At 43.3% G+C, this 13,449-nt stretch overlaps 1 protein-coding gene across 1 annotated transcript; it reads right to left on the reverse strand.

The window, feature by feature from the left end:
- Positions 1–3,665: 3,665 nt before the first annotated feature.
- On the reverse strand, positions 3,666–7,040 carry s1pr3a (sphingosine-1-phosphate receptor 3a). The gene is made up of 2 exons (XM_080431931.1): positions 6,729–7,040; positions 3,666–5,942 (listed from the first exon to the last, which is right to left on the reverse strand). Exon 2 carries the CDS (start codon positions 5,797–5,799, stop codon positions 4,597–4,599), a length of 1,203 nt encoding a protein of 400 aa, XP_080288057.1. The 5' UTR covers positions 5,800–5,942; positions 6,729–7,040; the 3' UTR covers positions 3,666–4,596.
- Between the last annotated feature and the right edge of the window lie 6,409 nt (positions 7,041–13,449).

Consider the following 13,449-nt stretch of genomic DNA (forward strand, 5'->3'; position numbering starts at 1 on the left):
ATGCCATTTTTAAGCCGGTTATCTATTTCAGTGCGTCTTTCCTCTGCATTTAGTTTTTTTTCTGTTGTTTGTTTGGTGTTTATCTCCCACACTGCCAGTTGGCCATATGTTTTATACTTTTTGAAATATTTAACTTGTAACTTTTATAATGGAAATCAGTGGGGCTCGGATTGGACTGAAAACGTGCCCAAATTTGGAGTCATACATACATCATAGACGACTGCCGTCACAGGCTGGCCACATCAAGGCTATGTAAATAAGGAAACTACGTAATTGTCAATTTCTTGGTCCGGCAATTCCAGCTGGCCGGTTCAATGCACTGCAAGGCAAACTGTAGCCTGTTTAATGGAATGCATTGATGCCAATGGGAGCCGGGTGGTCAAACACTATTTTTGAATGATTGCGACCTTATATGTATCGGTTCAAGAACAAAAGAAGGCATATCACACATTGTTTACGTGTGATATTTTGTTGTGTTTCACACTATAATTTATTTGAGGTATCTGAAGAGCAGAGTACGTTTATGACAGTGCAGTAAGTATGGGCTGTCATGGCGAGACTGTCAATTAGTCACAGCCTGTTAAACAATTCTCGCAATGACAGCCCACACTGCTCGGTCAGAAACGTACCACTGTGCTCTTTAGATACCTCAATAACATATAGTGTACACATCAAAAAGAACCACACCGTTACAATGTGGATCCCGAAATCCACATGATTGGCGTTCACACCAGTCCAGATCACAGCCAGGTCTTTCAATATCCTGCCACGGACTGACCTTTGACCCCGCCCCCCCCCCCCCCCTCCTTCCATCACCGAAAGCCTGCCAGGGTCTCCACTTTTGTTGTTCCAAATGCAATTACACTGTGTTGGCTTGAAGAGCTGCAGGCAGGAGGTAGTGATGTGGGGGGGATTCACCACACGACAGATGAATGTGTGTCTGTCTCCTCTGGTGAATGGGGTTAGGATTCAGCTGTGTGGAGAAGAGAATGGCTTCAGCAGGATGAGCAGGGGCTCTGCTGTGATGGAGCACCAACCTCCATCAGGACTTCTGAAGCCCTCGCCCGCTGCCCGGCTGGCCCCTCTTCACCTCAGAGCTGCTTCAAAAGAGCAAAAAACACAGAACAGCTTCATACTGGCACATTCACAATCCCAGACCAGATGGAGCCTTTGTTCCCTGGGACGTGCACGCACACCCACACGCACACCTACACAAATTCAATACACACGCACGCACGCACGCATGCACACTCTCACACGCACGCACGTACACACACACACCACAGCAGAATAAAGCCAGGATCATGGTGACATAGGGTGTTGTGATTCTCTTGTCCTCCGTCGTGTTCACATTAGTCATATGCAAATAGACATTGTGCCGGGAGAATGACACAAATCCACCATGTCTAAATCCTCAAAGAAGACCGGTGACGCCTATTTAGTTAACATGATTTATTAAGGTGTGTGACCCAGTTAGTGCATGCAACGGTTTATGACGTCTTTGTAGAGGCAAATGGTGAAAAGGAATAGACGTTAGATGGATGTGAATACCGTATGATATGGGAAGATTTTCACTTTCAATCAAATTCGTGTCTTTATACGTTTTTCAAGAGACAATCGATTGTATTTCAACTGTATACTGTATATGTTGACATGTTTGCTCAAGTATGAACTCTCATTTGTACATTTCTGTTGCCCCTTAAGACATCTTGATCTAAGGAAGATGATGATGATGTTAAGTACTGTAGAAGCATGGAGATGAGGTAGTGCGAGGGATGTCTCAGATGTCTTAAGACCACCATCAGTTGGGGCAGAGCAGACGTCACTCACTGCAGTGTTTCATACAAAGCCTACATTGACCTTTAACCTGTTCAATCCGGCAACGCACACTGTGTCATCTTTTAGCTATAACCATTATTTTACACTTTGGGCTATTCAAAAATAGCAGATATACAAGCTCGTAGCGCTGCACAGAGTGCCGCGCTATGAGCTTGTAGATCTGCTATTTTTTGGGGGGGGGACATTTGTGTAAATCTCTGAATAAAGGCCTATATGTTTTTTAAAGCGAACATTTTTAACTGCAGGGATTCTACAAAATGTGTAGAATCCCTGCAGTTAAAAATGTCTTCTAAATCCTAAGTAAAAAAAAGAAAGAAAAAGATGCTGCTGCTATATCAGTGGTTCTCAAACATTTCAAGGACCCCCAAAAACATATGTACTTGTCCGCGGACCCCCCATCTCAAAATATTTTGTTCCAGGACCCCCCCCCCCAGAAGCAAAGATTGTAGTTAAAAATCTATATATATTCAAAGATTTGCACACATTTTCACGATTTTTCAAAAATAGCAGATCTACAAGCTCATAGCGTGGTGCCGCGCTATGAGCTTGTAGATCTGCTATGTTTGAATAGCCAAAGAAATCTAAAATGACACAGTTGCGTTCCCGGTTTGAATGGGTTAAGCTGCAGAGGTTCAGCAGGTACCGAGTTACTGACATTTCCCTCAGAATTGGTGCTGCTGGGGAGGAGAGACGTCATCCTTTCACTGAGGTGAGTCTGAAATGCCAGACTGTCAGTCCTTATCTGATCCTGCCAGTGAAATGTCACATGAACGACAACGTACCCTGGTACGGCCAGCTCTGATAGGTCATTCATCAATCAGGTAGTGTAAATTAAACCCCATTGCAGTAGCAGTTCAAACAAACGATCTATTGTGGCAGATGATATGGTCTCTGTACAAATATGGAGAAGGTACTGATTGTTTTTTAATCAGTCATAACCCAGTGTGGGACCTCACTGAGCTCAAATTCAGCCCCAGCGTCTTGTTACGTTTGCACGCTTACAAGACAGATCTGTCCCAGGCAACCCATAAGAGATCTCAAGGGTTTTTTTCCTCCATAATTTCCCTTGAGATATATTTAATCAATTTAAGCTGCTATTGTTTGAATACATCTTGTAGCCTGATGTAAAGACCATTTGAAATGACATTTTAAAAGTCCAGTGACATCTTGCGCTTGCTATTTGCAATGAAACCTAGGATAAAAGCCACAAAGCTATTTTCTCACAGGAAAACCTCATGATAAGCTGTCATGAACCGAAACAAATATTTATCGTGAATTATGTTTGTTTTGGCTTACATACTGCCATAATGAGGTTTGCAACATGAGATAACACGGTGAGTGCTAGAAAGTTGAGATATTACATAAAAGTAAAGTATTAGCAAATCAATTTATTTTCCTTTGGAATTTAGACTTTTTGAAACGTCAATTCCCCCTCCCAAGAGGTATTATAATTCATAGCCCCACACAGCTGGAAAAGCTCCCCATATTAAGTGGAGCAGATTCGATATAATGATTTATCTTTAATTGTCTAGATAGCATGTGATGGCGTGACAGATTAGACCCTGTCCATATTAATGCACATGATTACAGTTTATGGTTTGAATATTATCCTTAACCTGACTGACATATGAGCTAAAATTGCGCATATTTCAGTAAACTGTTACAGCTTAGACATTTACTGTACAAATAAACAGGATTGGATGTAATTATCCTTAGTATACGGTTTGTGCCAACATATAAACATGGCTTGGACCAGGGGGGGGTTGGTGAGAGCAGATAGGTCAATGATCTAAAGGGGAAAAAAGGCAAACTAAGACACATGAACATCTCATGAAAAATGTATATATTTTTTATTTATTTTTGTTTGATATGTAATGGTGTTAGGGCACCACACAGCCCAGGGTTGAAATATCATTTACAGTCTACTGGCGGTTAAATAATTCAAAACCAACACTCCTACTCACTAGTGGTTAGTGGAAGTGTGAGTGGCATCTAAGTGTGCTGTGGAGAGGTTTGAGACGTAGTTTCGTTCACAGTACACCTCAAATCATAACAAAATCAATATTGAACTCCCTGTACCATGAAGGATTTTATGCACACAAGGCAAAAAATTATACCACATGGTTCATAATACTGAGAAGGCCATGGTTTTCATGGAAAATAAATAGTTTACACAGACATATATTGAAAGAAAAGCTGCTGATTTGTACAATACACATACATCGCACATGCAATAAACAGTGGCCATAATTTCGTTTTCTTTTTTTTTCTATGTAAAAACACATTTTTAAGAAAAGCTTGATTAATTGACAACACTGATACAATTAAATTATGGTCTGTTATTACTTTGAAGCACAATCGAGGGTCATTTTCACAGACATAGATTAATCCACGTCCTACCTACTGTAGATGGAGAAATGTGTTTGATTTCTGTCAATTTTGGCCATGGCTTATTTCACCCAAACAAAACTTGCTGAACACATTCCATATGAATTTGAACACAAATGGGAATGAATGTGTAATACTCTTTTCAATTACTCTGCAGCAGTGAATAATATTGTCAAGTTAGTTCTACATAGTGGCTTTATGTGATCATCGTAAATTAACCCTCTATTTTAGAGCAGAACGCTTTGAGGGCCTGCTTAGCTCAAAGCAAATGCCTCTGTTACTCACTCTTTGCTACACGGGCGACAGTTCAGAGAGTGTCTTACAGGAGAACAGCCTCAGATCAGCTCTTCAATATAGCTCAGTATTGAGTCAGAACTTGCTGAGGGAGGGCAGAGCCCCGGCCTTGACCAAGACAGCTGACAGGAGGTCAGCCGGCCCAGAGGGATGGGTCACGTTGGGAGTGGATTGGTCCATGTGCTTGTTGTCGGAGTTCAAAGGTGTGGGTACCACCTTCCCTCTGTTTAAAGTGGACTTGGCACCTCCGCTGACCCCTCCTCCACCCAGGCTGGTCTTGCTGTTCTCCACCGTGGGGATAATGGTGCCCAGGTGCGGGTTGCCGGCCACAGGTGTCCCCGTCGACTCCAAATTGGACTGACAGCAGCAGAGCAGCCGAAAGAAGGCAGCCCTCATCTCTCTGCTGGACAGCGTGTAGATCAAGGGGTTGAGGGCCGAGTTGAGCACGGCCAGGGCGATGAACCAGTCCACCTGGTACAGCACGGGACAGTCGTCGGGGCTGCAGCCCACGTCCAGCAGCAAGAGGAGGAACAGAGGGGCCCAGCACATGACAAACACTCCCAGAACGATCACCACCGTCCGCAGGAGGGCCAGCGAGCGCTCCGAGGGCCTGCTGCTGACCCTGCGGCCGCTGGAGGTCACCAAGCGGTAGATCCTGATGTAAAGGATCACGATGGCCACCAGCAGGGCACTGAAGATGCTGATGCAAAAGGCCACGTAGCTCTTGGCGTAGAGCGGCAGCACGGTGGAACAGGAGGGCAGGTCGTCCCGGCAGTTCCAGCCCAGACTGGGCAGGGCGCTGAGCAACACCGAAACGGCCCAGCACGCCCCCAGCAGCCCGAGAAGTCTCCCCCGACCCGCGGTCTCACACGGACGCAGACGCACCATGGTCATGTGTCTCTCGATCCCGATGGCCAGCAGGCTGAACGTGGACGCGCTGAGGGCCACGAACATGCTGCCCTCGCGGGCCAGCCACTGGGACGGGGTCAGGAAGAAGGTGTTACGACCCGAGGTGAAAATGTTGACCACATAGGCCACGCCGGCCAGCAGGTCAGACAGCGCCAAGTTGCCGATGAGGAAGTACATACGGCTGTGGAAGCGCTTGTTCCTCCAGAGCGCCAGCAGGACAGTGACGTTCTCCAACACGATCAGCGCGCAGATGAGGAGCAGCACGGCCTTCTTGCAGGCCTCGCTTTTCCGAGGTCGGTCCCACTTCCCCGAGTGGTTGTAGTGGGTGACGATGATAGCGTTCATCCCTTCCTCTACTATGTTGCCCATGTTGCCTGCCTACCTGCCTGGACCTTCCTCGGTTACACAGCAGAGGGCGCCACAACACTGGACACGGCGGAGGGAAGCAAGGCTACTTGAACTGTCTGGCAGTGATGCCACTTGCATCTCATCTCACAGCCTCCTTCAAGGATCTGTCAGTGAAAACACAGCACAAAAAAGAACAGGCTATTATATTTTCATTGATTTAATAAGAATAATACATTTATTTGTATTGCACTTCACATTAAGAAACAAACCTCAAAGTTCTACAGTACAGAATAAAAACATTTGCATAAAACAATCTAAAAAAGGAGGGTCTTAAAAAAATACTAAAAACAAAACAATTAAAAATCACTTAAATTAAAATCAATAGCCTATTCATTTGTTAATTTTGAGGCGTTTATAACTTTATAAATTTATGTGACATGTTAACAGTCTGAGTGACTATTAATTAACTGAGAACAACTGATGATGAGTGTAGTTGTCTTCTAATACTTTGAACAAGACTTCAGTTAGTTTGCTGTTTTTAATTGCAACGCCATAAATGCTAATTGATATTTATGATCTGTTTGATTAAAGCAATTAACAGTTTAAAAGTGATTCGTGTCTTTCTCGCAATGACTCGCAGCCAACAGCGACAACCTATTCATATAACTAATCAACTTTCTTTTGAAACAAAACCCAATTCCTTGATATGTAGGCTACTGGCCATTAAGTCACATAAAGGCAAGCCCATTCATTCAACATAAATACGACACTACCGAACAAAGTTTGAGTATCCTTACGGTGTGAGAAAGTTGTCTTGTAGCCTGCTTTCTGTCCCATTTGAAATCGTGAGTGATATGATATGACATAATCTACAACGATCTTGTTTAAACGAGTCCGTTGCCAAAGGCTATAGATGTGACTGAGTCTGAGAGAGACAGGTCCAGGCTTACCTGTTTGAGTACTTTGCTGTACTTTACATCCCAGCAGGAGCTGCACGCAGGGATCGGAACTTTGTTTCCATAAAATATCTGTTGGTCCTCCATGCATCTCCAACGTACAGTCCAAATTCCATGTCTCGTCCTTGAACGCTGAACAGCTTTTACGCCGTTTTCCTACAGACCGTTAAAACATTCTCCGAGCTGTATAGGGTCGATTGTAGGGGTTTGTTTTTGATTAACTTTCTCGGCGGACTTTTCTCTCCACACGGTCACTTATTAGCCCAACTCTGTAGCTCTCACTCTCACGCCACCCATCTGCATACAGGCAGGGCGGACCCATCCCGTAACGTTGCCCTGTCCCATCCCTCCAGTAACCCTCCAGCCTCCACTAAGCATTCAGACCAATTATGAGTCAGGACAGAGAGGTCAAAGAAAGCAGACTTTGTCGTCATGCCAGATGCTGAAACTTTTTTAACGGACCTTTTTTTGTTTATTTTAGACTATACATGCTTGATTGCTACATAAATAAAATAAATAAATATGTGACACACACAATTTTTTTTTCTGTTGATGCCTCATCTTGACGGTCAAGATGGTTTATTTAGGTTCTTCTTTATATTATAAGATGATCGTGTTATTTACTGGTTTAAACTTTTAGAGCATAAGCATTTAATTTAATTTGTAATGTGTCATCAAGTGTCAGCTGCATGTCCTGACATGTTTAGGCTATTAGGCAAATCAGGCATATTTTGCAACTATGAAGATGTGTGTCGCCTTTGAGTCAATGTTTATTAAACGTTAGGCTATAAGGCAACTCTAATGATCAAACATTTATTTAGACAGTTACATGTCACATTGATGTCTGTTATCCCGTTGATGGGCATCATGGCCTACCTATGGGGCATTTGGCTCAGCACCAGAGAAGGGAGGGGTTTGTGCATATCAGGCCTTAAGGCCTATCACAAACTATACCACTTTGTCTCTGCCTTTCTAGTCGCCCGCTCTGTCCTACATTTAGGGTTTTACCAATTATTACAGAAAATAATATTCAAAAGAACACAAACGTTTTTTTTTATTGTTTAAAACGATTCTGTTATATACATCATGGTTTTCTTTTCTGAGGGTAAATGCATAATGTCTGTGTGAACCCTGGGGTCTGGTGAGGGGGTTAAGCGCCCTGGGTTGTTTTGCAATCACAGGACCGCCAGATCAGAGGACGAGACAATTGCCAGCAGGCTAGCTCCAGATTACATGATTGCATTAATGACCACTGACTGACAATCTATGCCCTGAAAAGACACTTCTGTAAGTTGTTGTGGGACTTTGTGTCAGTGCGAACTGTTTGTCTATGCATACATGAATGGATTTGAATACAATGTAATGTCTCTTCCCCTTGAAAAGCTTTTAATAAAATAAAATAAAAAGTTGGTCACAAAAAAAAAGAACACAAACGTATGTGCAGCTTAAGTCACCCTATCAAGAATTATCCAGAGTTTTATGATGGTATGCAAACTGATATGGTGAGAATTACATACCCAACCCCTCCTACATCCTAGCTTTGATCATAGTATTGTTTTTCATGATCCGGAACGAGGATGACTATTTTCCTCTATCCTCCACTGTGTGAGATAGGTCAGACCTCTCTCAATGGAGCTGAGTGGTGGAACGAGAAGGAATGACAGAGTCACACTGTCCATCTCCTTGTATGCACTTTATCCTCTTCATTAAGAAACGAGTCATAGATAAGGATGACATAGATGGATAGGAATAGAAATGTCTTCTGTCAGGGCCTGAACCATGTCCCACAGGGACAGGATTGTGTGTGAAAACTGTGAACGTCCAAAAGTTGGACACATACACGCTGACAGGGGTGCTGCCTGGAAGTGGCAATGCAAAGGACCACTGCTGGAATGAGTCAGTGAAAAGTAGCCTACCGGAATAATAGTAATGATAGTTTCTCAAAGTGTTTTAGAAAACCTTCTGAAAAAATTAGGGGAAAAGAGAGCTTTTGTTTTTTACCTCAGGTCCAGGGACATTTGAGCAAAGCAATGAACTGAAGAACTGAAAGGCAAAGTCTGACTTACATAGTTATATTGGTGAACTTATGTAACTTTATGTAAAGTAGCACATTGATACCTAGAAAGGGATGTGTAAGTTGTGGGCTACAGGGAGAATATACAAAGATGTTTGGATTTGCTGTACACACAGACAGACAGACAGACAGAGACACACACACGCAAGCGCGCGCGAGCGCGCACACACACACACACACACACACACACACACACACACACACACACACACACACACACACACACACACACACACACACACACACACACACACACACACACACACACACACACACACACACACACACACACACACAGAGGGGCGAAAACATAATCTCCACCTCCCTGCCTTTTGTCCTGGAAGAGATAAGAAATGATACTTTTACCTTGCAATGGTTGAATGACAACACCTCTCTTTGTTGTCTACACCTGTCCCATAGCAGGTACCTTCGAGCAAAGCACTGAAATACAAAGTTGCAAAGTTGCCTTTACAAGGCAAATAAAGTTAAGTTATACTACTCAAACGGCGTACACTGGCAAGAGCATATTGTCTCAAACGAGGAAACGGGAGCACACAGGGGAAACCCACACGAACACTCCACAGATTGTTTTGCTGTGTCGGCGGGCCCGGAAGTCTATTGTCCATAGTACTCTTGTACTACTATACCAAAGTCCTCCTCTCTGTTGTATGACAGCTTTTGGATGTAAACACTGTGAGACTTGATGAAGACTGTGTCTGACCCTCTAACCTTCTTCTCATCCATTTGTCACCCTCTCCTCTCCTTTCAAGTATTAGCTGGCCTTATATTCTATTGTGTTTATAGAACAGAACACACATCCCCATCAAATTCCCATAAGATACGTTGTGCAATCCATTCTGACCACGCTGAGTGGTTGGAAAAGGTAGGGGTGGAGGCAAATACCTCTAATTTGTGTTCATGCCATGCATTTTGTTATAGCATTACCACATTATGGTCAGTGGCGTAGTTACCGTAAACACCCTTGGGTAGTGAGGGTTCATGATTCAGGGAAAAGTTACTGTTACTGAGAAAGGTTGGGAGAGAAGGTTGGAGGAGAGTGGAAAAAAAGTTGGAGAGAAATTAGGCTTACTTTGGAAAGTCAGTCTGTGGTGGTTTGGGTCCTGGGTTCTTTAATTATTTGACTTTTTGTCTCAGTAACTATTTCACTATTAAAAACTTAAATCTCATGCAATGTAGATTGAATCTCACGCTGAAATCTTGAGTGTTAATTTAACTAGTTTGACTATCACTGACTGATGGATTTACAGGATTACGTTATTCTAGCGCTAAATTGCAAGTGTTCTCATTTTCTGTATCCGCCGTTTCAAATACACGGTCATACATGGTCCAGCCCGATTCTAGATTTCAACCTAGTCTTGTTTTATGTTGTCTGGTCTGCTCAATCATTATCTATTTTTACTGTTTAATGTGTGGATGTTTATATGATAAGATAGAGTCTGAGACTGAAGGCTGTGATCGAGGACAGTGTTGGTGGGGGAGGGATCACTGGGTACTGTACACCAGTGGTGGGTACCCATGACTTGAAGATTGATCTGTAATTTTAACATTGTAATGAAGTTGTATTGAACAACAACAAAAACACTTTCCACATAACCCCCCTCCAAAAAAAGTATTCATCCTCGATGTCAAACCTTTATGCCTCATCTTCACCACCCTAGCTGAGAATGGCTCTATGCCAGGCTCAAAGAGCCTCAAGTTTTCCCAGGTTTCCACCAGTTTTTCCGACTCTTGCATTAGTTAGCCTGTCTGGTGTGAGTATTCCCAAACAGGGACCATTGCTGATATTGGTGCAATCTGGAGGATGATGGAGGTAACAGGGGAAAGACCAAGGAGAGAGTTTCAGAGAATGGAAAAAAGAGTGGGAGAGAAATTAAGTTTTGGAAAGTCAGATCCATAAAGGCCCTTCCACCGGCTGGCGGATGAGATATGTTGTTGGCACAAATGCCATATTCCAACTACTTACAGTACCAACCGATCAGTGCCAAATGTCTTGTGCACTCTGCCAGTAGGCCACAGAAGTACCTCCACATATGTTTTATACTTTTTGAAATATTTAACTTTAATTTTATAATGAGTGGGTGACCCGATAGCCGAGTGGTGAGGGCATATACCACATGGGCTCTAAAGCCTGACAGCGAGCCCCAGGCCAGACCATATGCTGTATGTTACTCCTCTACTCTCTTTCTGTTTTCCCCCGTCTCTCAACTGTCTCTATCAAATAAAGGCTTAAAATTTCCCCCCAAATGAACAAAATGTATACATTTTATAATGGAGGTCAATAGGGCTCTGATCATACTGAAACCTTGCTCAAATTTGGAGTCATATGCCATAGATATGTCATAGATGACTGATGTCTTAGATGACTAATGTCACAGACTGGACACACATAGTAAATACAAGATCACATAAGCCACGCTATTCCCATGTGGATCCTGAGGTACACATGATTCGGTTCTTTCACTTTTTCAGCAAACAAATACAAATTCATTTTCATAAGAAAAAATGTAACAGAAAAAGTCCCCTTGCACACCTATTTACAAGGACAGGTGCGTAGGAGAGGAAAGCCAACATGAAAAGAGGGAGAGGTCCCAAAGGTCAGATGGACCATAACGTTGTTCTGTATTTAATAAAACTATTTAGAAAAAGGACCCCAATGGAAACAAGCCATAGGCTTTCTTGGGTTTAAAATCCTCTTAGCAGACCTTGTATTGAACTGTACTTTCCTGTGCTTTGTTTTGCAAACTGCTATTAAAGTATTCAATCAATCAAAAGAAGACAGGGTGCGGGACTTCTCCCTCTTTTAACATAAGAAAAACATTAAAATGATTGGTCAAAGAAAACACATGGTATCGATATTTTGATGGGGGGATCGATTCTATAAGGAAAGGTCAGTATTGGAGGCATCGATATTTCAGTATCAATCTGCCCATCCCTAAATGAACACATGCAGCATACCATTACACCCAAGTCTTTCACAGCCAATAGACACATGTCTTTACACTTTTACACAGTGTTGTGAGTTGAACTCTACACGAACCAGACATCCCGGCAGTCTGTCTCTTTCACGGCTAACAGCACAGGAATGCAGAAACACTTACCTTTTAACTACATTCATCAAATTAATATCCCCTGAGGCATTAACCCCGGTGAACAAGAGAATGAGACTAGCACAGGACACTGCTAAAGACATCAAGAGCTGCCAGCCAGCAAATTGGTGCTGTGGGAACCAACTCCGGGGCATCGGTCACAAGGCCGTCCCACATTAACATACGTGGACGTACTCAAAGATGCAGGAGCGCAAAACGAGCTGGCCAGATGTATGGAGAACCGGGATGACTGGAAGCAACGATGGAGGGCTTGTCTGAGAGCAGTAGTTCTTTGTGCCAAAAAAAAGTGTTTTCAAAAATGTTCAAAAATAGCAGATGTACAAGCTCGCAGCGTGGCTTGAAGTGACGCTCAATGAGCTTGTATATCTGATATTTTTGAATAGCCAACGTATAAAATATGGATAAAGGGGTTAAAATGATCGTAATGCTGTATTAACAAATTTTGCTGGGGACCCCCTGGAACACCCTCAAGGACCCCTGGGGGTCCCCGGACCCCACTTTGAGAACCATTGCTGTAAAGGAAGAGCGTAGATCTCCACCTGGCCGGGTTTGCTACCCAGGGCCCGCAAATTTTGGAAGTCAACCATAGCCAATCGGAATGGAATATGGAAAATCTGACTGATACATGAACATGCCCATGAGCACTAAATAGGCGCAAGATCATTTGTTACCTAGATAACAGGGGCGCCAGGCGTAAAAATAGCAATGACAATTGCGCTGCCCGTTTGCGATGTCTTGTGCCGGACAGAAGATAGAGCCCCATGAGTCAAAAGACCTACAATGTCCACGCAGAATGGGAAGGAAATTATTATGCTTTGTCATGCTGAATGGGAAATACATTTGTCTCATCAGCAAAGAACTAGTGAAGAAAAGGAACATAGAACGATGCTTGACAAACCACAAATCATTTGACAAGACTTTTCCAGCCAATAATGAACTGAGAAAAAAAATAACTGAAATCTCAACCATAATATTATGTGTGCATAACTGCATTTTAATATTCCAGTTACTGTACCAGCCTATTAAAATGTAAAGGTGTTGGTGGTTGTCACTGACTGAGGGTGGCAGAGTTCACCAGCCTTGGGAAATAGTTGATCTTGTGCCCAAAAAGGTTGCCCACCCTCCTGTATGCAATACAATTACAATCATGTAATCGTGTTAAATTAATCGTGTTAACTTTGTAGGGACTGGCATTGTAGCAAATGATGATGTGAAATAGGTGAGATGGATGGGGAATAGAGAAAGCCTGAGGAAGAAGAGTTGACTGCCCATCACCCGTCACCCCCCCCCCCCCCTCTCTCTCTCTCTCTCTAACTCTCGCCCTCTTACTCTCTGCCTCGTCTCCCTGTTTCTAGTGTCAGTGATTGTGAGGAGTTACAGGCCCTCTGGCCCTCTTGCACATGTCAGCCGTGGGCTAGCAGATTAATGAATGTTCCCCAGAGCTGTTGACTTTACCCTGACTAACAGGCGACGTACAGACACCCTGACAGCCCATTTATAACTATATCAAAAC

Source organism: Gymnoscopelus braueri, assembly GCF_963280865.1.
Source record: "Gymnoscopelus braueri genome assembly, chromosome: 6".
In the NCBI taxonomy this organism is placed as follows: Eukaryota; Metazoa; Chordata; class Actinopteri; order Myctophiformes; family Myctophidae; genus Gymnoscopelus; species Gymnoscopelus braueri.